Source organism: Xenopus laevis, chromosome 3L (genome assembly GCF_017654675.1).
Source record: "Xenopus laevis strain J_2021 chromosome 3L, Xenopus_laevis_v10.1, whole genome shotgun sequence".
Lineage (NCBI taxonomy): Eukaryota > Metazoa > Chordata > Amphibia > Anura > Pipidae > Xenopus > Xenopus laevis.
In genome coordinates, this window is record NC_054375.1 from 41,072,630 (window position 1) to 41,097,276 (window position 24,647).

The 24,647-nt window shown below is 37.7% G+C and overlaps 1 protein-coding gene across 5 annotated transcripts in view; it reads right to left on the reverse strand.

Annotated features, from left to right (window-relative positions):
* The window catches only part of LOC108710917 (teneurin-2), a 1,136,107-nt gene that overhangs the window by 20,113 nt on the left and 1,091,347 nt on the right, over positions 1–24,647 (reverse strand). For all 5 annotated transcript variants that reach the window (XM_041586173.1, XM_041586172.1, XM_041586171.1 and 2 more), the window contains 2 exons: positions 17,399–17,574; positions 8,117–8,352 (listed from right to left, as the gene is read on the reverse strand). In XM_041586173.1, coding sequence (XP_041442107.1) covers positions 8,117–8,352; positions 17,399–17,574 — 412 coding nt within the window. The remainder of the gene's footprint in view (positions 1–8,116; positions 8,353–17,398; positions 17,575–24,647) is intronic.

Consider the following 24,647-nt stretch of genomic DNA (forward strand, 5'->3'; position numbering starts at 1 on the left):
TTCACCATCCTGGAAAGTGTCTGCGACACTCATATGCTCAGTGGGCTCTGAGCAGCTGTTGAGAAGTTAAACTTTGGGGTCTTAGCAAATTATCAAGCAGAAAATGAGGTTGGCATGTAAAATAAGCTGATGATAACATAAAATGATTAGATTCTCATGCTAGTTGCACTGGTTTTGGTGTTGCCATGTCGCAATTATTTGTATGAATCAGCCATATGTTAAGACATTTCTATTCTATATGTGCTGTATATTGTGAGTGGGTCCCTAAGCTCAGTAAGTGACAGCAGAAAAGAAGATGGGAAGCTACTGGGCATCTTTGGAGGCACATATCTTTTCTGCTAAATGCTGTGTTTGCCTTGGGCTACTACAGAAGCCCAAAACATAATGTACAACATTTCTGCCTACTTCTATATTTAAGCTTTAATTCTCCTTTAAGTAGCACATAAAGAAGGGAGATTAAAAAAAAAAACAGTAGGAACCAAATGGAGCAACAAAGGAACTTCAGGTAAGTAGATGGCCTCTAGACCAGGAAGGAAATGAAGTCCAGGTGGAGGCTGTCCACCTGGGAAAACAGAACAGATGGTGCAAAGAAAATAAGGCCTGGATTATTAGTCTCCCATTCATCCAATGGACAGAGAACAGGCAATTTAAAGAACAATATTGCATTAGAAAAGCATCACCATAAGAAAAAGCATCACCATAACCGCAAGTTTGTGTTACTTATTATGATCATCTTGCTGCTCTATGACAATACACATATATCACCCATACAGGCTCCAGCAGGACACAGCCCCATAAAAGTAACTGTAGAAAAAGCACTCGCGGGAAGTGACCTATAATATAAATTAAACAGAAATCTGCAATAACCTTGGGTCAAGTATATATTTCATTTATCAATCACAAGGCATATCTTTTCAGACATTGCTATATAACTTTACACACATCAATAACATATGTATATGGTTTTTGTGCAACTTTTCTAGCAAATATCACACCTTTAAAACCACATTCCCCCCCCCAAGATTCTATTGAAAAGGTTCTTTTTCTCTTATTTCCCCTGCAAATATTTATTGTGGAAAATAGGATTCAATGGATGGCTTTTATGCCCACAGAGGTTGCCATAGAAATCAGTGATGTCAAGCTTGGGAAACACATCAAGGGCCAATTCATCTTTGGGATTCATAATAGCAAAAAAGGGGCAATGGAAAAAAAGGTGTCACTGCAATTTAAATCTACAGCGGCACAGTGCACTTTGAAGTGGGCTGTTGCTTTATGTCGTTACACTCCACGGCAATAATTATCCCACCACTCGGCACACAAGCCTTCCATACTATAAGTACCATTAATACACACCACGGAGACAGTTTAGAGCAAATTCCCTTCCACCTTGTGTGTAGGTATATAAAATGGATTTTAAAAAATGAAATGCAAATGCATGCTACACTTTCATTTCAAATTACATTTTCAGCCACCTCGTCCTTCCATAATCTCATAGTGATTTTCATTTAGAAAAAGCTAAACAGAGATGTGATTACTTCTACAGAAACTAACACCAGACAATTAAATCTTGAGGTGTTGATAGATAAAGCCGTGCTTTTTCATTTGCATAAACGCGGCACCAGGAAATCTAACCCGTAGCAAGGTTTCACTCGGAAGACTTGTGCATTTAACTTTGCTTAATTACCACAAGTACCTCCATTAACTTTTTAATAATCAGTGTCAAGGTTTGGCTTGAGGCTGTGTGTGTTTTTTAAGAGAAAAAAGAAATAAAAAAAAGTCAAGTTAAAATTCTGAGTTTACATGTCAGGGAAATGGATTAATTATTCCACATAATCAAATGCGAAGGGAAAGAAATTATTATTATTATTATTAACATGTATTTATATAGTGCCAACATATTGCGTAGCACTGTAAAGTAAATGTGATTATACAACTAAATCACATGAATTATATACATAGAACATATGGAGTTACATACATCACAATCAATACAGGTACAAAAAGGTGAGCAAGGCCCTATGCATAGGCATACACTCTAAAGGGAAGGGAGTAATACACAAGGTGTGGGCGTGGGCAAGATCGAATTAAGTGGATGAGAAATGTGGTATTGTATGCGGTGTTGCGTTTGGTAGTTAAGCAGAGTGAGGGTAGGCTTCTCGAAAGAAGTAAGTTTTAAGAGATTTCTTGAAAGCAGAAAGGTTGGGAGAAAGTCAGACAGACCGTGGGATTGAGTTCCAGAGGAGGGGTGCAACCCTTGCAAAGTCTTGAATGTGAGCATGTGAGGAGGTAATGAGAGAAGAGTTGAGTAGCAGGTCAGTAGAGGAGCGTAGTAAGCGGTTGGGTGAGTATATAGAGACAAGTTCAGAGATGTAGGGTGGGGCAGAGTTATGAAGTGCTTTGAATGTCAGGGTTATTAATTTGAATTTGATTCTGAAAGGTAACGGAAGCCAGTGCAGGGATTGACAGAATGGCGAGGCAGAGGAGGAGCGGTTGCTGAGGTGTATGAGCCTCGCAGCTGTGTTCATTATGGACTGGAGAGGTGACAGTCTCTGGAGGGGAAGGCCAATTAAAAGAGAGTTACAGTAGTCTAGACGTGATATGATGAGAGAGTGAGTAAGAATTTTGGCAGCATCTTGGGTGATAAATGATCGTATTTTGGATATGTTCCTTAGGTGGAAGTGACATGATTTAATAAGTGACTGGATATGAGGAGTGAATGACAGGGCAGAAATAGATAAATTATTGTCTGCTAGAATCCCATTGCTAAAGATAACATTGGTTTTTTATTTTCTTTTATAAAGCTTCAAATGTAGGTAAAAAAAAATCTGTTCATTAATTCTCAATGTTACTGTCACTGTATTCTGGTCTTCTTTGTGGCCATTAGTGCATAAGCAAATAATGTAGGCGGAAGTGACGTCACAATATTCTGAGTATACTTGTAACGTTACCATCCGTGACTCGCACCCATTACCCCCCTCCTCTGCTGGAGGGTTTCGTAGGAGTATATTTGGCGGCAGGGGAAGAGGTCTTTTTTTGTGCAAAAAATTTACCATATAGGCATCCAATTGCTGCCCCTTATAGCTGCTGCCCTAGGAACAGGCTCTTGAGTGCCTATATGGTAAATACGAGCCTGAGTTCAGCCTATGGACTGAAGAGCAATGCAGCTCAATTCTACAAAAACTCTACAAAAAAATTCTACAAAATGAATTAGAGATTCTGTCATGATTTTTATGGTGTAGTTTTTATTTCCAAATTACACTGTTTACACTGAAAATAATTCACACTACTATGAAAAATTTAATTCCTAACCCAAGTGTTTTTTTTTTAGTTGTAATATTGGTGTGTAGGCAGCCATCTCAGGTCATTTTGCTTGGTCATGTGCTTTCAGAAAGAGCCAGTGCTACACTATGGAACTGCTTTCTGGCAGATTTATCCTACTCAATGTAACTTAAGGAGTCACAGCGGGACAATGATTATTTTGCTGTTCTTAGATCTAACAGGGAGCTGTTATCTTGTGTTAGGGAAATGCTATCTGGTTACTTTCCCATTGTTCTGTTGTTAGGCTGCTGGGGAAAAAGGAGGGGGTGATATCACTCCAACTTGCAGTACAGCAGTAAAGAGTGACTGAAGTTTATCAGAGCACAAGTCACATGGCTGGTGCACCTGGGAATCTGGCAATATGCCTAGCTTCATGTCAGATTTTAAAATTAAATGTAAAAAAATCAGTTTACTCTTTTGAAATAGGGATTTCAGTGCAGAATTCTGCTGGAGCAGAACTCTTAAGTGAATTTTGAAAAAAAAACATGTGTTCCCGTGACAGTATATCTTTAAAGTGAAGGAGTGGTTTTTGGAGTGGCCATGCAACTTTTTGGCACACATTTTTTAGCACACAAGTACATTGGAGTCTACAGGTGTGTTTTTGCCTATCATATGTACAGACATTGCTGAACACATCTGAAGAAAGGAGCAAAGTTACAACTCCTAAAATGTCATGCTTCAATAAGTGTTCTTACTGAAAGTTCCCATATTCCAATTACACAGTTTATACAACCAATCCACAAAATATGTTCCATATATGCAGTTTATAACACCAATCCACAAAGCAATGGATATCTGAATGATGAGATTAGCCCCTTAACTCTGTCTGAATATACCCCACTTCATGAAGACGTTACAAGCCAATGAAGCAGTAACCAGCAAGATGTGCTTCAAGTCCAACAAATCTAAATTCCTTTAAATTCTTTTGTATTAATAATGTCACTGTGAGAGCCTGTGCATCAAGTAGTGTTGCTATAAATGATGAACAGCAAAGTATGACAAAAGTTTTACCTAAACTCATCAACATTCTGATGTAAGAGGTTCTTCCTTCTCTGCACCCACTACATATCAACTGCATTTCTCAAATGATTTCTTGCAGTAAGTCGAGGTGATGTGGGACAGGGTGCAGAAAGTACCATGTTCCAACCAGGGGTGTTTCCAGGATCCTTATTGCTCTGAGATGGCCTTTCAGATGCTGCCCTCCCCCTTGCACTTACATTTCCGAGTGTCGGAGCTGGTCAAGGGGGCTGCATTGTTAGTGCAAAGAGCGCCATTGCACACTCTGCACCAAAATTATGATTTGAAAATTAGAATTGTTGCTATTAATGTTACCAGGACCAGCTTTTTGCCTTACTGTATTTGTGGGCTGCTGTCGCCTGAGGTAAACTTCTCAACATGACTGACAGCAGCAGTGCCCCTGGTTTGAACTGACCACCCCAAAACACACTTCTCCCATGAATACAGTGGTGGTAGGCAGCTCTTTGTTCATGAGGGAGGACTGGGGCGTTAAGTAGGTGTCCCCTAGGATTCACTCTAACTTACATGCCATTCAGATGTACATACTAGGAAGTACCAATGGTTCCAAGATACAGGAGGGCCCTGTATTTGGTATCTGCCAGTGAAGGCATTAAGTACAGGGCTGGCAATATCTGTGCAAAGTACATGAAGAACTACATTTCCAAGATGCTAGTGCTGTGCAGAAAAGGTGAATACATTTGCTTTATTTTCTCACTGCTTATTACTGGTATATACTTGTTCATGCACATGTTATGTGATATGCCTCTAAATTAATGTTAGTGCTAATGTTTTTTTTTGGAGGGGGGTCATGGACTTGCATTTTGCTTATTCAGGTGGAACATATCTTTTGTTAGATGCAAGGACAGATACTCACTAGGCATCCTTGGCCCAGCCCATTGACAATCAATAACGCAATGGTTGGATTACACTTGCGAGCATCTGAATACATTTAGGAGGGGGGGAACCAAGGAACTCAGGCTGATGCTGGAGGGAATGTTGGGGCCTACAAAGTGGAGGCAAGTGTGTGTGTGTGTGTGTGGGGGGGGGGGGATCACTACTCTACTATATATATATATGTGCATAAATAATAATAAATAGTGGTGCTGTGGACTGGTTACAACTAGCCAGAGCTGGATTAAATTAAAAAGGAGGCCCAGGGAATGTGCCCCTTCATGGGAGTTTATCTGGTTTCATTGTGTTGATTTGATCTGTCCTGATCTGTCCTACTGGTCTTTGAAATACATTATAACACCATTTGCATTCTAGAGACATGAGTACATTTTTCATGCTGGGAATGGGTCCGTGACTGAGAAATAAAACAGGCCCTGCCATTTTAGGTACACAGAGGCCCAAACAGCCCCCACCAGCCCACTAAATACTGACTTTCTATGGCACCTTATAGCAGCCCCTCTGGCATTTGCCAGAACCCACAGATTGCCAGTCTGGGCCTGGCTGGGAAGATAGATGGGAAGTGGTGGTGAGGTCAGTGCTAGTGCTGAACTCTGCAAAAGTGGATGTTTGGTCTAAACACATTGGGCACATAATCATGGCAGTTTTGTGAGCTGATAAGACACTATTATATAGTTATTTGGGGTTCTCTAGATAAGGGACCTTCCCTAATTTGGATCAATATACATTTTCTGCTAAACAATAATTAAATAAACCCAATAGGAATGTTTTGCCTCCAACAAGGATTCATTACATCTTAGTTGGGATCAAATGCATGGTTTTATTTCATAATTACAAAGAAAAAACAAATATGTTTTAAAATTTTAATTATTTGATTAAAATCGAGTCTATGGGAGAGGGCCTTCCAGTAATTCTGAGCGTTCTGGTTCCGTATAACAGATCCCTTAAATGAATTTGTATTTGCCAATATATTTCCAACTTGTTCTATGTATTTTTAGGCTGTGCATTCTGATTTTTCTTAATTCCTTCTCACTTTCTGCCAGCTGGTACATATTATTATTAAACTATATCTTCAGTTTATATTATGATACACTTAGAATAGCTTTTGCTGAAGAATCCCCATAACCTGTGGAGGATTTAATTCAAGGGACACAAGTTAAATATTTTAAGTGCACAGTTTATTACAATTACTTTTATTTTACTTGTTTCATTTTTTTTTCTCCTTTGCGTAATGCGGAATCTGAAATAGGTGCGGGTTCTTGTACATGCCACAGGCAGCTAATAAATTGTATTGCTTTTTTGGAAACGCCAATGAATAATTTACATCCAGATAAAAATAATGACCTGAGCAAAAATGTGTCCCATAATGGATTTCAGATTTACTCGGAGCTGACTTAAAATACAAAGTTTATTAAATGTAATCATGCAGACGGTGGGCAGCCTCAGTTCAGTGCATGCGGTAGTGATTTGGAGTCCATGAGCACTGAAATTAAAAACAACTTAGACAAAAGCTTGTTCGTGGCTTTGGCAAAGTCCTACTTTCTCAAACAACGTATAACAGACTGTATTTGTTACAGGCAGTAAGGATAATTTATGAAGGGTTTGGTGCAAGTGACTGGACATAAAATGCACTCATTTACTTTGCAATTACACCCGTCCCTGCTCCAGTGCAGATGCACCTTAGTTGCACATCCAGTGAAGCATGCTGGGAACAAGAGAGCCCTGTACATAATGCCTGCCTTTATTAAGTAGCAAGTAAAATGCACCACACGTACAACTTTTTTTTATTTTTTACCTGCTCCCTCTTTCCTCAATCTAAAGAAACAAATCTCACACTGAATTAATTTTCTCCCAAAGAGTTTTTCTGATATTGATTACATAGGGCACCCTAGCATTTCCCTTAGGAAGAGATTTATTATTTGAATTGCTCAAGTTGGATTGGGAAGTCGGTTCCCTATAGACATGTCATATTTAAAGGGTAACTAATGCTTAATAAAGAAGTAGGGTAGACCTGTTTTGGGGCTGATGTACCAGGCCAAGGTAATAACAGCCCTTAAAGGAGAACTAAACCCTAAAAATGTAATTTTATATACTGAACTTATTGCACCAGCCTAAAGTTTCAGCTTGTCAATAGCAGCAATGGTCCAGGACTTCAAACTTGTCACAGGGGTCACCATCTTGGAAATTGTCTGTGACACTCACATGCTCAGTGGGCTCTGAGCAGCTGTTGAGAAGCTAAGCTTAGGGGTCGTTGTAAATTTACAAGCAGAAAATGAGTTTGGCCTGTAATTTAAACTGATGCTACAGGGCTGATTATTAAATTATGATGCTAATTGCACTGGTTTCTGTGCTGCCATGTAGTAATTTTGTGATATTTCTATTCTATGTGTACTGTATATTGTGAGTGGGTCCCTAAGCTCAGTAAGTGACAGCAGCACAGAGCATGTGCAGTGAATCAGCAGAAAAGAAGATGGGGAGCTACTGGGGCATCACAACCTAAATTGTGGAACAGTAAGAGAAGCTACCATTGGCCTATTCTCTTGCAGAAGTTCAGTTCGTATTTTCACACTCCTTTGCTAGCTACTACTTTTCATGCACTGTGAAGTCATTGTCATTTATATCGTTGCTGGAATTTATTGCCTCCTTGTCTTTCTGTATTTGTTCAATTCATTTTCGTGATGTATGCTAAATGTAAAAATGAGATACGCAAAGCTCGGTGCCTATAACAGAACATTTTTCACTTGTTCCTGGTCAATAAGTAGCTGTCAGATGTATGTCCAAACTCCGTTAGGAACAAGGACATTATCAAGTGTTCTTCATGGAAGCAAAACTATTTCCGTAAGAAAGCAGAGACTATATAGAAAATACTTACCCGAAGTTTCCTTCCAAACACAGTCACTTTGCCCTTGGTCTGTTCTTTTCGGAGTCGCCATTCAATTGAATTTAGTCCATTCTCCATTGGCAATGAAATGTTACGTCTTCCAATGGTGGGTGTTACTGTGCCAGCCAAGATGTGGGGTTCGCTGTGGAAACTAATCCCCATTCCATTAGCATACATCACCCTCAGTGTTCCATTACTGCAGAGCTGGTAGCTGTTTCTCACTTGATCTGGAAAACAAATACATTCTTGCAGTAATATTTACAACTCTAATGAAAAATAGCAATTTAATGTATAACAATATAATCTACAGTCTGGTCATTTCCCTATGGGACCAGACTGTAAATTATATCCTTATAAACGTCGCGTTCGGATGTCAGACAGGGGTCCCCGGCCGCTGAATTTAACACTGCCACGTTCGAATTGAATGCCAGCGCACCCAAATTGGACGCTGTTGACCAGAATTGAACGGCAACCCCCCTCCCGACATTTTACACAAAATGTAGATTATAATGCATAATTTACCCCCTACTGAAATTTATAAAGATATTAGCAGTCACCTCGGAGTTATGTGGCCTGTATAAAAACACTCGGCCTTGTGCTTTGATATGGTCACATAACTCCTCGGTGACATAATATCTTTATAAATTACAGTAGGGGGTACATTATCCACTATATAATAAACAATTTACATATCCTGTAAATTATATCCTTATAAACGGTGAGTTTTGATGTCATCGGTTATAAACGGTGAGTTCTGATGTCATTTCTGTCACATGACTCACAGAAACTTGTGTATTAGTTGCAAAATATGAGGATATTAGAAGTTACCTCGGAGTTCCATGACCTGTATAAAAAAAAAATGGTCATGAAACTAATTGGTAACTTATAATATCCTAATTTTTTACACTATTTTTCACTATATATTGAATGTATAGATGAAGAAATGATTTTGAATCAAGTAAATGGTAATGACCTCTTTGCAGGGTTGGACTGGGCCAGCAGGACACCAGGAGAAAACCTACTGGGCACTAACCCTCGTGGGCCCCTCTGACCAATACCCCACTATCCCGGTCATGGCAAAATGAAGTATAAGGTGGGGCAGGGCCCCAGAGGGAGTGGAGTACCAGCCCCAGTGGGCCTCACACACCCCAGTCTGACCCTGTCTTTGTGCTAAAAATATAAATAGTACTGATGTTCACAAATCTTAAAAACTCCAAGGCCAATTTACAAATTTTTAACATTTTTTTTCAATTTTTACAAAACTTGATCATAAAAAATATCTACAGTTTTTTTAAAACACGTGATATATCCCTTAACCACTAGCAAATTTATGAAAAACTAAAACTGGAAAAATGTGATTGTGCCAGTCTGATTTGAAAAAAAATCTCGGCATGATCTGATTTAAATTGCATTCATTTTTAAACAAATCGACTTTTAAAAAAACGCTTGAATTATCAACTAGCTTGCATGTTGAAAATATACTATTTATTTCTGTAGACGTTTGGCTAGTTTTAGTTTTGGCTGAATTTTTACACTCAAATGTTTGCGATTTGGTTTTTTTTATGTTAATAAATCTTAAAATTTGATAAATTTAAAATGTTCTGAAAGCCAGAAATCGACACTATTTGCATTCACGTTTAATTTTGATTAAATTATCCCCTAAGTGGGATCTATATTTGAAATAAGTGGGCATCTAGAAAAATAATTACAGCCAGGTATATTTCTTCTTTAATCCATAAATAAGAGACTTTAGAAATTAGTTTTTATGCCCATTTTAATATTAGGTTGCAATTGCTAATGATCATAATACAACACAGTATACTCATCATTGTAACTAGAATGCATTTTTGTTCTATTTCTTATACAGTGTTTTACCCTGACTGTTTACTGCAGATTTGCAACTGTCAGCTGAGCTGCTGTAACACTATTTAGGGCAGCCACGTTTTATAGATTTCCTCTTGCTTTTCAATTCTAAATAGAATTAAAGGACAGGGAGAAAGAAAGAGAGAATCTGCCTTTGCTCTTGTTTGAGAGCTGAGATCAGCAGAACAAAACAGATTTGTTTTAGAAGATCAATTGCTTGTGTTTCCTTTGTTCTTAAACATTTAGATATGTGCCCCGAGGACGATGATAGAGGACGTTAACATTTGAAGAAGGGATCTTCTGTGCTGTTCCTTAAGCTTGCAGACAATGATATCTGCCACTGCTTCGCACAGACCAAATATTGCACAGCAGCATGAATTCTTTATTAGCTCGGCGATGATCTCATTGTGTATTTGAAGTTGGTGGTCATCTGTTCAGTCACTGAATAAAACTGACATGCCCTTCCGAAGAATTATTTCTACAAAGCAGACACCTACTAAGGCCACGGGAAGACAATCTTAGCTAATAGCATTTCTGCAGCTCCCGTCTCTCGTAAATCCCTGCAAAGGGCATAATATTTAATTTACCACAGCCGGTTCGCTAAAAGACTGTTTGCATTTGAAATAGATATCCCAGATACACTGAATATTGTATTTTTTTTTTCTTATTAGCAGCCATTAATATTCATGGCACATGAGAAAATGTTTTACTGTATTGAATATCTCGTGCTTTCATGAGAACAGGTGAAGAAAAGCAATTAGCTGCCTTGCAGACTGCAGGCTGAGATATATTGTGTTGCTTTTAATTGATTGTTTTACTCGTAGAAGACACCAGATTAAGTGTTATGGAATGCAGGGGAAGAGTTGGCATTTTGTTCTTATACGTTTCTATCTGAAGCCTATATGTCTGGGATAATCCGAGATGCCATTTTTGGATACCTTCATGTTGTAGGGGCACATTTACTAAGCTCGAGTGAAGGATTCAAAGTTAAAAAACTTTGAATTTCGAAGGTTTTTTTTGGGTACTTCGACCATCGAATAGGCTACTATGACCTTCGACTACTATTCGAACTAAAAATCGTTCGACTACATTCGAAGTACTGTCTCTTTAAATAAAACTTCTACTACCTACTTCGCCACTTTAAACCTGTTAGCCTATAGAGACCTTCCCCATAAGCTTTCTAAGCTTTTTTTTGATCGAAGGAAAATCCTTCGATCGATGGATTAATTCGTTCAATCGAAGTATTTGCGGTAAATCCTTCGACTTCGATATTCGAAGTCGAAGGATTTTACTTCGATGGTCGAATATCGAGGGTTAATTAACCCTCGATATTCGACCCTTAGTAAATGTGCCCCGTAGAGATATGATTCCGGTGTTGATCCGTATAAGTTTGCATTTATAATCAGAGGCGATAAATTAGGCATCGTCAACAAACACTACAGTAGGCAAGTAGGTCTAATTTTTTGCATTGCGAATAGTTTTTCCATTACCGACTTTAATTACATTCCCCCATTGGTGTCATTTTTGCCCCTTTGCAAATTTTTCCACAGTTTTGCAGTTTTTTTGTTGAACTGAAATGGACCAGTTTCACTCATCACTAAATCCCGGGGTCATTTTCTTTTTCACCGTCATGGTAAATTTTACACCATTATGTTACATCAACATTCCGTTCAATTGGGAATATTTGGCGGCTACAAATTTCCAGGTAAGACAAATGGCGTAAAATACAGACCAAACCAAATCCACGTTTTTCAAAACAGCTGGTGCCAGTTCTTGTTTATATGCAGCTTTATTCCAGCCCGTTTTATGGCACAATATTAATAAGAACAGAGTTAAAATTTGCGTTGGGAAATTCTAGCGCAGATTTGTACAGTTGTAACAGAGTGGAAAAGATATTCTCTTACAAGGTGGGTAAACTATATTTTATTGCAGAGCTAAAACCAACTGAACCAAAATACTTGTCAAAACAAAATGTGCTGGGAAATTCTAGAGCAGATTTGTGAACATTTTCACCATATGCAAAAAATTAAATTTTGCTCAAGATCTGCATCAAGGCGAAAAGATTTGCTCATCCCTATCCACCACCCCTGGTACCCTCCAACCCTACTGTCAGATCCAGTTCTTTGTGGGCATAGGAAGGAGGGTGTCTTGGTAACAAGATATGGAGGGGGTCCGAGGAAAGTGAGTTACAACACTGCACTGCATTCTGAAGCCACTTCACAGCTTTATAAATATCCCCCATAAAGTGCCTCTGGGATTTTTTTTATTATCTGTTATTATGCAGGCACTAATAATGCTTAACAGTGTAAAAGCCACAACATACACTAAACATCATTCATAAACAAATGATAATATCCAAGGCAATCACTATAACTCTGTTTGTCGTATTCTGAAGAAGAAATATTTTGCTACCCTTTTCCCTAAAAGAGACAGGATCTACCAGTGTGCCACTTTAACAACAGAACCTCTTTCCCTTTAAGTAAATGAAAATGCTAATTGTAGACAGATCGATGATCTTGCACAGGCTGCAAAGACCAAATGCAGCTCTGCACTAGATGCGAGACAGCTGTGTCCATGCTCATCAACAAATGCATAATGTAGCATCTACGAGGTTTCCTATTGTTTTAAGTAGTGAATGGCTGTTACCATGGCATACAGCTACAGTCACCTTGAAATGATACATGCTACTGTGCTGCTGAGCATGCATTGCAGATTAGATACCCACTCACATAACTGCATCCACTAATTCAGGAATAATTTGACAAAAATAAAGAATGAACACATACAAAAGTCATTAACTCAAATGTGACTACTTTTATAAGATATTTAGACAAGATCTATTTTTTTGGTTACAGACTTTATAGCTATAGTTATGCATTTAGGCAGTGGTATCCAACTTCTGTGGTACGGAGGGCCGAAATTTTTCTGGTGTACATGGTGGAGGGCCAATAGTGGAAGCCTGTGTTTGACTACTCCCTGTTTTTAAACCACAGCCATGTTACCACAAGACCATGTCCACATTAATAGTGGTAGCAAACCAAAAAAAAAAACAATGGATGGAGCTCAATGCAGGGATATCACTCATTTGTGAAAAAAGTTGTCATGTTAAGACATACCCTTAATACCATATGCCTCATCCTCCCCTGTGGATAATGCATCACCCCCCTCTGCACATGATTAAACACCTTAGGGGCCCCTAACAACAATTTTCAAATGCTAACAAACCCCTAGAACAAACACATACCAGGCATATGTTCCACAGACAGAGCAGGGCACACACAGGCAGAGTATGGCACACACAGGCAGAGTATGGCACACACAGGAAACATAGGGCAGACAGAGTATGGCACACACAGGGAGAATAGGGCAGGCAGAGTATGACACACACAGGGAGCATAGGGAAGGCAGAGTATGACACACACAGGGAGCATAGGGAAGGCAGAGTATGACACACACAGGGAGCATAGGGCAAGCAGAGTATGGCACACACAGGGAGCATAGGGCAGGCAGAGTATGGCACACACAGGGAGCATAGTGCAGGCAGAGTATGGCACACACAAGGAGCATAGGGCAGGCAGACTATGGCACACACACAAGGAGCATAGAGCAGGCAAAGTGTGGCACACACAGGGAGCATAGGGCAGGCAGAATATTTTACACACAGGGAGCACAGGGCAGGCAGAGTATGGTACACACAGGGAGCATAGGGAATGCAGAACAGAGCAGGAGACAGGGAAACCTATCAGGACCACTCTAATATGTGCAACATACAGTTCTGGTGCTCCTTCAGCAGTTTGGAACAATACGGGCAGTTTCAGCCTGGGTCTCAGGTATGAACAGTACAGGACTTTAGGGTATGAACAACAGAGGTGTGAACAATGCAGGGGGATTACATGTGCGAATAATACAGGAGTTTATGGTCTGAATTTGAGGTTTAAACAATGCAGGGGCCAGTTAATCTCTGTAGTGATACCTTTTAAAGTTTACACATGGTAAGCAGACACAGCAGGCAGACTTTCATGTGGGGGCCACACAAGGGGGGGGGGGTCACGGGCCGCCAGTTGGACAGCACTGCATTAAGGGGGTGAATTATCAACATTCAAATGTCAAAGGGTTTTTTGGCAATAATTGTAGTTTTGAATCTGAGCTTCCTAAACTCTACATTTCGAGATTTATTAAGTGCAAAACCCACAAATTTGAATATAAAAATTTGGTATCTAAAAATTGTTGAGCTTATGTAGAGGTCAGTGTATTGGCAAAATTCAAGCTATTTTTCAATTTGTGTTTTCTAAAATATTTAGAAATTTTGCAAATTTGAAAATTATGGGTAGAATGTGATTTGCTGTGTTGAAGTTTATTTTCACATTTTAGCACCACTGAATTTTTAAATAAATAAGTGTACATAAGTTTGGAGAGTTTTCACTTTTTCTGAATTTAAAAAACATGAAAATTGGCCTCCTCATGTATTTTATTTATTTTAAGTAATACACTTTTTAAAGGTTAGTCTAGTCATCTTTTATTTTGGTCTATAGCACAACAGGATGAAACAGGATCAACAGAATGACATGAGTGAAGACTAATGCACATTGGGTTGAGGGGCTTAATAATGCAGATGAAGGATACAAAATGCTCTTGATATAGACAAGCAACTAGGCACTTGTAAAGAGATAGATAGTGGAATTAAGGAAAAGTAGAAATGATGCTGGATGTTTAAAACATAAAAATATGTTTTCAGTTTTTCATAGTCTGAGTAATGCAAAAAGCTTGTTTTTTTTATTTCCTAAAAGCATACACTGCTAATTCAAAGCTTGTTGTTTAGCATTTCTTTCCGCAAAAAAAAGTTCTAATATACTAAATATTCTTTAACGAAAGTACCATATGATACTGCTAATGACTCATGGTAGTAAAAGTGAGATGCTGTAAAATCCAAGTTTTATGGAAGATATATTGTTTTTAATTTTAAAAACCATTATCTTTCCAGGTTTTCATCCCAGTTACTTGTTTCAGATTTAAGTAAGGTACTAAAACAGGCTTCAGGTCTAAAATATGATAGCGGCGGTAAATCCTTTACTGTATAATATTATATTAAATGTCTAATAAATAGAATTTTGAAGAATTGAAATATTATTTGTAAATGCAACATTTTTAATACCTAGACGAATGTTCCATAAAGTTTAACATTTTCTGGTAACTTACAACTTTCCTTTTATTACATTGTCCCAATGAAATGTGATTTACTATTAATAAGTAAAATGAAATGTATCTCTCCAGAAATATAGTTTCATATATTTGTATACAAATAATGCTTTGTTAATCCCATCTCTAGAGATGTAAACAGAAAGCAAAATACAATCTTAAAATAATATCTTTACACAAAAATAAACAACTTTTGTGTATGAATCACAGGCTCAAAATATTTAATTAGTGATAAAATAAGTACAATATCAGTGGGAATGTATTTATCTGATTTGAATGTCTCTTACCAACTCATTCCTTTTTTAATCACTTATAATGGTAAAAAAATTTTACAGTAAGAAATCAGAAAATTGTTTACAGCATTTTTGTAAGACTCTCATAAACTTACTATATGAACCATATTATTTTGATGTACTTTTTAAATTACTTATTCACTTTCACAAGTGAAATTTGAACTTGGACAATATGGACAAATATGGGCAAAGTGAAGAGACACCATACATGACACAGGAAAACAGAATTTTGCAGCATTTTGTTAGACCCCAACTGTTATCAGAGTTCTTGGCCCTCTGTTAGTCAGAATTAAGAAACCAGGAATACTGAAACAAGGACAATCTAAATTTACTACACCACTTGAAGTGAGACGCCAGCGAGGACCATACACAAATGAACTGTCTGATGGACGCATATGGAATGCAAGTTGTCTTGCTCCTGTTAGATATGACTTTGGAGAAGCTCCATTTGATGAAGGACATTGTGCTCCTGATGTCAACTGCAATAGGCCTGAAGAAAGTGAACCTATAAGGCGTACTGAGAGAATCAGAAAACTACCTGCATAGACCCAGGACTATGTGATGTGAATAATGTATATTATTGCTTTAATATGCTTTGTTGTTGTTTATTACATTTGTCCAAATGCTTTCCTACTATAGGGGGAATATGTGGTGTTCATGCAAATGTCACTTTGCTCATACTTATACTGTGCATACTTCCTGGTAGCTTAAAAGTTAACGTGAAAGCTTACTGTTGTGTAATACCTGAATGACTCTGCTAATAAAGAACTGTTATACTCTACTCATCCTCGGCTAACCAAAACATAAAACCCTCCATCCACCTACCCCACTGAGGTTGAAGATATATACCGGTAGCCCAAAAGTTCAATATTATAAAAAAAATTAAATAACAAAAGTCTCAAGTGAATGGTTTAATTTTGTGGGATCGAACTGAATATTTATGGATTACAAAAAATATTCAGGGACTAAAAAAAAAATATATTTTTTCTTTTAAATACAGTCATAAAAGCACATTATACATTCTAACTCTTAGGGGCAGATTTATGAAGGGTTGAAGAGAAAATTTGAATTTTTGATTAAGTGAAATTTGACTAGGGAATAGTTAAAATTAGGTTTGAGATTTTAAAAATGTTTTAATTAGATTTTCTAAATTTATCACGTACTGGCCCTTTAAGAATTCAAAATAGAGTATTTGCAACCTCAAACCTGCAGAATTGCTGTTTTAGCCTGTGGGGTACGTCCTGGGATCTATTTGGAGTTGTCTGCAGCCTTCCTGAAAATCCATTTTTTTCAGAGAAAAAAAACTTGAATTCGATTCAAATTCGATTTAAGTTTTACGGGTTCTATTTACCCGAGTTTGAAAAATTTTATTTTTTTAATTAATTGCAGTTGGTCGAATTGCGGTCAAATTTTGAGCTTATGGGCGTTAACAAAAAACTCCCATGAACTCTGAATTAGACCCTTGATAAATTTGGCCCTAAAAGTCAGTTGGAGTTGTCCTTGGCAAAATGTAAATGATTTTTTTTTTAATTAAAGCTTTTCTAATTTTCTGGTAGACTTGAAAAAGAATAGAAAGCATTTTCACTATGAGTTTGTTTCTAATAAATACTTTAAGTTTGGTGAATTTTTTATTTTTTTTCAAGGAAAAAACATATGCCTCTAAAGACTGTCTTAATTTTCCATAGGCCATACAATTCCCATATTTATAAGTAAGATTTGCATTGAAAAACATGGTAAAGTCTGTAGGAAATACAATTCTGTGTGCTCTGACAGGTATGGCCTTGAAAATACTTATTACAAAACTGATGGTCTCTGCCATGAAGGCTACATGAAACACATTAAATGGATGTGAAATTCTGTGGGAGGAAAGAATGTGTCTCCTTAATGGTCTGCAAATGATTTAACTAATTGAAAACATTACCTTGAACTACAGTATAGGATGCCTCAACAGAAGAGAGGTTGGTTATGACAGTGACATCATCATCACGGTTGGAATTCTCAATGTCAATTGTGATGGATTTTTCCATTTCCCGGTGAAGACTTGTAACAACTCCAGTTGGACGCGTTACATTGGTTAAGCGGCCTTCATTGTCGTAGCTGAAATGAAACGTTAACATTACCCAAGAGGAAAGTGGTAAGCGCAAGAAAACGGAATCACATAATTATGTCTACTACTAAGCAGAAATAGCTGTATTTTGACTATCACTCATTTTTACTGCTATTTTCATTCTCTACCTTTCCTTAAAGGGGACCTGTCACCCAGACATAAAAAGCTGTAAAATAAAAGTCCACATGAAATCCAAATTCTTTTTTTTTTTATTAAAGTATATATAGCTGTTGTAAACTCATTTAAAAATCTCAGCTGTCAATCTAATATTGCCTGCCCGCCTTAGGCATAGAGGCGGGCAGACAATTACTTTCCATTTAGAACTTCCTAGATGTAATTGCTCTCTGCACATTCCCCCGTTCTCTTCACTGTTTAATTGTGTAGCCAGTGCATGGGGATGGACATCAGGTCCCCCATTCAGGTGCACAAACAAGATTCTGAGATGATGCAAAGCTTGCCTTAATAACCCTGTCCACAAAATGGCTCCTGCCTGCTTGTTATAATTATGAATTCCCAGACCAAAGGAAACAAGATTCAAATAATTTATATAGTGCTTGACTAATGTGATCAAATAGGATTGGGAATATTTTTTTAGGGTGACAAGTCCCCTTTAAATTAACTTACAAAATGGACTGTGTTTTACTGTGGATTTTCATTTTCCTGGAAAATGTTAAAAATATTGTAATAATGATATAAACCCAATACGATTGTTTAAGTCACCAATGTGGATTCATACAGGCTAGTTCCTATCAAGTATAAACTACTGTTTTATTATTACAGAGAAAAAGGAATTTAATAAAATTGGAATTATTTGCTTAAAGTGGACCTGTCAAATACACATAAAAAAACCTGTATAATAAAAGTGATTTGCAAATTAAACATGGAACGCATCTTGTTTTTTTATTAAAGCATCCATACCTGTTATAAAGGTGTTTAAATATCTGAGCTGTCAATCAAATATTACCTGCCCCGCCTCTATGCCTGAGGCATAAAGCAGAGTCAGTTAATTACTTTCACTTTCCATTCAGCACTTCCTAGATGTCACTACTCTCCTCACATTCCCCCTCCCTTCTCACACACTATAATTGTGTTGGCCAGTGTATGGTCCCCCATTCAGGTGCATACACAAGATTTTGGGGGTGATTTTATATAATTTGTCTTAATAACAATGTCCACAAAATGGCTCCTTCCTGCGTGCTGTGATAAAAAGGTTTCTTTATAACGGATCTCAAACACGTAGTAAAATTTGCAGAAACAGTGTTTGTTACATTCTGAACGACGAATGTAAGATATTACACCAAAAGTTTACTGCATGTTCAGTGTTGGTCTCGGGTGTCTGGGGTCCACTGGGACAATAAATAAGTTTAGGAACCATTATTAACCAATCAGATCCTTGTTTTAAACAGCTGAAAAATAAAGTCTTATTGGTTGCTATGTGCTTCTTAGTCTTTGCCCCTGAATATGGAAATGCCTAAATAGTATCGCTAAATGTAAATTTTTAGAATTAACATTCTTCGCATATTTTTCAATTTCAAGGGTGACTCATTTCTCTTATTTTGAATTTTAATTTGCATTTGTCTAATGGGAATATTTAAACATGAATGGAAAAAAAAGGTACTGTTACTAGTTAAAATACTTATTATTAGATGTTCTTTGTAGGGATGCACTGAATCCACTATTTTGGATTCGGACGAATCCCCGACCGTTCACGAAAGATTTGGCCGAATACCGAATCTAAATCTTAATTTGCATATGCAAATTAGGGGTGGGAAGGGGATACCATTTTCTACTTCCTTGTTTTGTTACAAAAATACACACATTTTCCCTCTCAGTCCCTAATTTGCATATGCAAATTAGGATTTGTATTTGGTTTGACTGGGCAGAAGGATTTGGCCAAATCCGAATCCTGCTGAAAAAGTCTGAATCCTGGCCGAATCCAAACTGAATCCTGGATTCGGTGCATCCCTAGTTCTTTGCTTTATGGTAGAATCTTGATCATCTCCTCCCATAGTAGGCTGCAGTAGGATAATCCAATTAAATCAAGCCTATGTGGAGTGTATCTTATTGGCTCTTTTGCCCAAAGCCTCTAGGGTCAGTTACAAATGGCCAGACATGAGAAACACTGGGCACAGGAATAATGCAGTAGGTTTGCTTATAGACTATTCAGTGGAATACCATCAGACAATGGCATTAAATAGGAAAATCATAAAAACAAGGAAATCAAGAGTTACAAGGACTTAAGCAGTGTGGAATTTAAGAACACATTTAAAAAATATAGTTTGAATTGTATAGGGCGTCTTGAGTCTTAAACGTACCTCTCTATCTCTCTTGTATTAAAATTTGAAGCTATTTAAAATCCTTTAGTAAAGGAATCCTATATAAAAAGACAAAATAAAAATTTGGCTATATTAAAATCAGCAAATTTCTTCTTATGTGCTGAAGGGATTTTTTTTTTTTTATCAATGCAAATGTAAAATAATTGGGCAGCAAAATGTTTGAAAGTGAGAGTGTGACAGACAGATACTCATGAATTATAAATGTGAAATATCAGTGGTAAAAATGTAATGCCTTAAAAGCAATAGATCTGGCAGATTTTTTTTTCTTCATCGTGGATTGATAGAAGATTAAGGAGCTAACACAAAGGCAAAACTTGATACATCTTTTTAGAATCTTTGTACCAATTAGCGTCTTGCCTGTGACTATTAAGTATATCACTCATTCCTTGACATTTTGGTAAAAAACATGTAAGTTGAAGTTCTTCTGTAAAGTTGGTGGGGGTTCAGAGTCAACTAAGCATATAGTAATTATTCCCATGTAATTGTAATCTCAGACTAGGCTTAAGGGGGCAGTATACCCCTTTATTTAATATAAATTCAATAGGGCTTGTGCCAAACACGCATACATCTTTTTTTTGCCGTGGCGGATTTTTCACCACGCCAAAATTCATGTCTGGGGAATTTATTCGCCCATCACTAATTTAGGGCAGTTATAATAATGAATGCAAGTACCTGGTTGGTTAGTGGACTGAGTACATCATATATATAACATCATATATAATTTCATAAGACAGCAGGGCTTTGAACATACAGTATTTATTTGCATGCACACTAATTCCATACTTGTATGCTTATACCATTTTGTGTTATAGAGGGGAGGTTTTATTCGCCCATGCTGTTTAAACACTTTCCCCCATATGTAATAAAAGGCACTCATTTTGCCCAGTAGCAGTAACCATAGCAACCAATAAGATGTGTGCTTTTAAACAGGTGATCAGTAAATACTACATGCTGATTGGTTGCTATGGGTTACTGCTCCTGGGCAAACTTAGTGTCTTATAACACATTCCCTATTCTGTGATTATGTACATGTTTTGTTAAAGGGCAAAATAAGGGATGAACATCTTTCAGCACACTGTTCAATCATAGAGAATGAAAGAAACATATAATGCCTGGGCTGTTAAATCCCTATTCTACCATTAGATGTCAGTGTAAGCAACGAAACACTATAGCACAATGCCTGCAATGTGTTCTTGAAATAAAGTGAATGCATTCCCAGGAAGGAGGAGGACTCGGTATCTAATATTTGTTAAATTCAGTCTGGAATCATTTGATGCTATAGCATCCTCACAGTATGTACCTATCAATTCATCTTATGGACAGGCAATAGGAATATCTCAAGGGTTGATTTACTTAAGTTGTTTAATGTATCTCTTCTATTAGTTGGCCAGTAAATGCTTAGGGGCAGATTTATCAAAGTGTTAGATTAGAGCTCGGCACTGAATAACTCACCCATTTTCTATTCGTTCCACTGGGATTTTTAGAAGCTTATTTATCAAATGGTGAACTCCAACTTTCACCCATTGATAAATATGTTTCTAAAAATCCCATAGGAATGAATAGAAGGTGCTGAGCTCTAATCTAACACTTTGATAAATCTGCCTCTAAATATAGACTTACACGCTGGCCTGGCTTTGTTTTCTTGTTTATTTTCTATACTCAGAACAATTAGATTAAGCTACAAAGCAGATGCACTTCATCAAACACTAGGGAGCACATTTACTATGGGTCGAATATCGAGGCTTAATTAACCCTCGATATTCGACCATCGAAGATAAATCCTTCGACTTCGAATATCAAAGTCGAAGGATTTACCGCAATACGTTCGATCGAAGGAACAAGGATTAAGGTACGATTAAGGAACAATTAAATCCTTCGAATCGAACGATTCGAAGGATTTTAATTCATCGATCGAACGATTTTCCTTCGATCCCAAATTGCTAGGAAAGCCTATGGGGATCTTCCCCATAGGCTAACATTGGTGCTCGGTAGGTTTTAGGTGGCGAAGTAGGTGGTCGAATTTTTTTTTAAAGAGACAGTACTTCGACTATCGAATGGTCGAATGATTTTTAGTCAAAGTAGTGGTCGATGGTCGAAGTAGCCAAAAAAAAAACTTCGAAATTCAAAGTTTTTTTTCCTTCTAATCCTTCACTCGAGCTAAGTAAATGTGCCCCTAGTAGTCTGTATTATTTTCATTCCTTATTAATGAACAGCATACTGGCCTCATATACTAAAAGAAATTGGTGGAATACATAATATAGTATTCTACCAGAATTCCTGTACACCAGTATAGAATTTTGTTCTAGAATATAGAGGCTATTCACAATGTGGCGAGCATGCAGCTGGGAGAAGTATGTGAACTTATACCTACAAGTGTATACCTCTTTTTTGGCACATTTAGTGAGCAGCCCAGTACCTTACAACTGGTTAAAGGAAAACTATACCCTCAAACAACGTAGGTCTCTATAAAAAATATATTGCATAAAACAGCTCATATGTAAAACCTTGCTTCATCTAAATAAAAATTTTTCATAAAAATATACTTTTCTAGCAGTATATGTCATTGGGTAATCCTAAATAGAAAAACTGCCATTTTAACACCAAGGGCCACCGTATGGAATCTTACGATTGACGGTGCACACCAACAAACCAAGGGGACACATACATATTAGATCAGATGAGCAAATTACTGGACAAAGTTCTGTCTTTTGCTTCCACACTTCTTCCTGTTACAGTAAGAGCTGCAGTATTTCTGGTCAGGTGATCTCTGAGGCAGCACAGAGACCATCACAAAATGGCGGCTTAAGGGAAAAGATTTAAAAGTGCAACAATAATGCCATTTATACAATTTGCTTTTTAATATAATAAAAAGTTAAAGGGGAACTCCACAAAAACACAACTTTAGCATAATACACATCATTTCAAGCAACTTTGCCATATACATCAATTAAAAAATATGCAGACTTTTCATAATTTTTAAAGGTTTCTGACAGTTTCCTAAGCCTAGCCCCCTGCTCTCCTGCTGATCTCTCTGACTACTTTGCTGAGCTGACTGACTACTGTTACTTTGTATCAACAGCCATCTGTCCTCAGCCTGCATCCTCCAAACCCCACAATTGTGCATTGTGGGTAATGTAGTTCCTGCATGCTGTCTGTAAGATGTGGAGAAGTTGTTATAATTTGTAACATCAGTGTTTAGTCCCTCCTTCTCCTCTGCCAGGATTTCAAATGATGCAGAAAGAGCAGAACTGTTAACCAGCTGGATATCAGCATAGAAAATGGCATTTATTCATACTTTTTGAAGAAACAAGTAACTGTGTTAGGTATATTAGGGGTTTCTGTTTTGGTTTGGAAGCTGGAGTTCCACTTTAAGTATTCATTCTAGGGGTATAGTTTCCCTTGGCAATGGCAAGTGTTACAGGGTTCCAATATCAGAGCAGTCGTCTTTTAACATAATGTGCGATAGTAGGATCCACACTCCTACTAGTTGCTCATCTGATGTCGCTGAAAGGTTCTTGGGCACCTTGGATTTTGCCTGCACAAAATCTGCAGGAATGCTGAAAGTTACGGGAGTGTAAAAGAAACGGATCCGCACACACACCGATTAGTGCAGTCGGGGATTATCCCCTTTTATTCAGCCACCAAACATCAACGTTTCGGGGGGGAAACACCCACCCTTCATCAGGGTTGATGTTTGGTGGCTGAATAAAAGGGGATAATCCCCGACTGCACTAATCGGTGTGTGTGCGGATCCGTTTCTTTTACACGTTGGTTGCTAAGGGACTCGGCCGGGTCAACGGAAGGAACGCACCACCAGCTTGCAGGATTGGTGAACTACAGGTGTGCGGTAGGAGAATTACATTGTAAGAAAGTTACGGGAGACTGGGGGAGGGAGCCCAAAATTGGGTAACTCCCAGAAAAATAGGGAGTGTTGACTTGCTTTGTGCCTTAAAAATATTAATTTATGGACTTTGTACCTCAGTCACAGTAAAAAAAAAGCATATGTACAGAGGTCCAATGCACAAAATTCAGTGCACGTTTTTTTTTTTTTTTTTAGCACATAGCATTGTGCCCTCGAATAACAACTGAGGCCCACAGTGTCTCTTTTTGTGAACAAAGCACATTGCAAATTACCACAGAATTTATGTCACTGATGGGTGCAGAAAAGGTCATAGTCAATAAAAAAATAAAAGGGCAACTCCAAACAGCATGTTAAAGGCTTGGCAGAGTGTGCTGCTGCCTGGAGTGGAGCATATTATTCCTAGACAAGAAAAAGCCACACACACAAAAAAAAACAAAACACAGAAAGAATGGTTCCTTTGAACATCTTTCCTCTAAAGGTTATTTACAAAAAGCCATACAAGATGCAGTCTGACAATTGAAGTGATGCAAGACGTGCCTTTAGTCAGCAGCCATTATCCAAAATGCAGCAAATGTTCAAACTGTGTCAAAAGTCACAACGACCTCGACTTCTTTTTTCGTTACAAATACCACGCTGGCACGTATGGACTGGCGCATTGATTTTCCCTCTGCCACATGCAAGTGTTATGTGTCTCAAAGCAAAATGATAGTTCTCAACTGTATAGTTACAAAAGCAGCTTTAAATTATATATGTGCTTCTGATAAGGCAAACAGGAGGCTGTCTGCAGATTCTTGTTCTGCAGAAAACAGTGATTTGTTTCTCTTTGATTCTTTTTTCTGTAAAATACCCCAAATCAATGACCTTT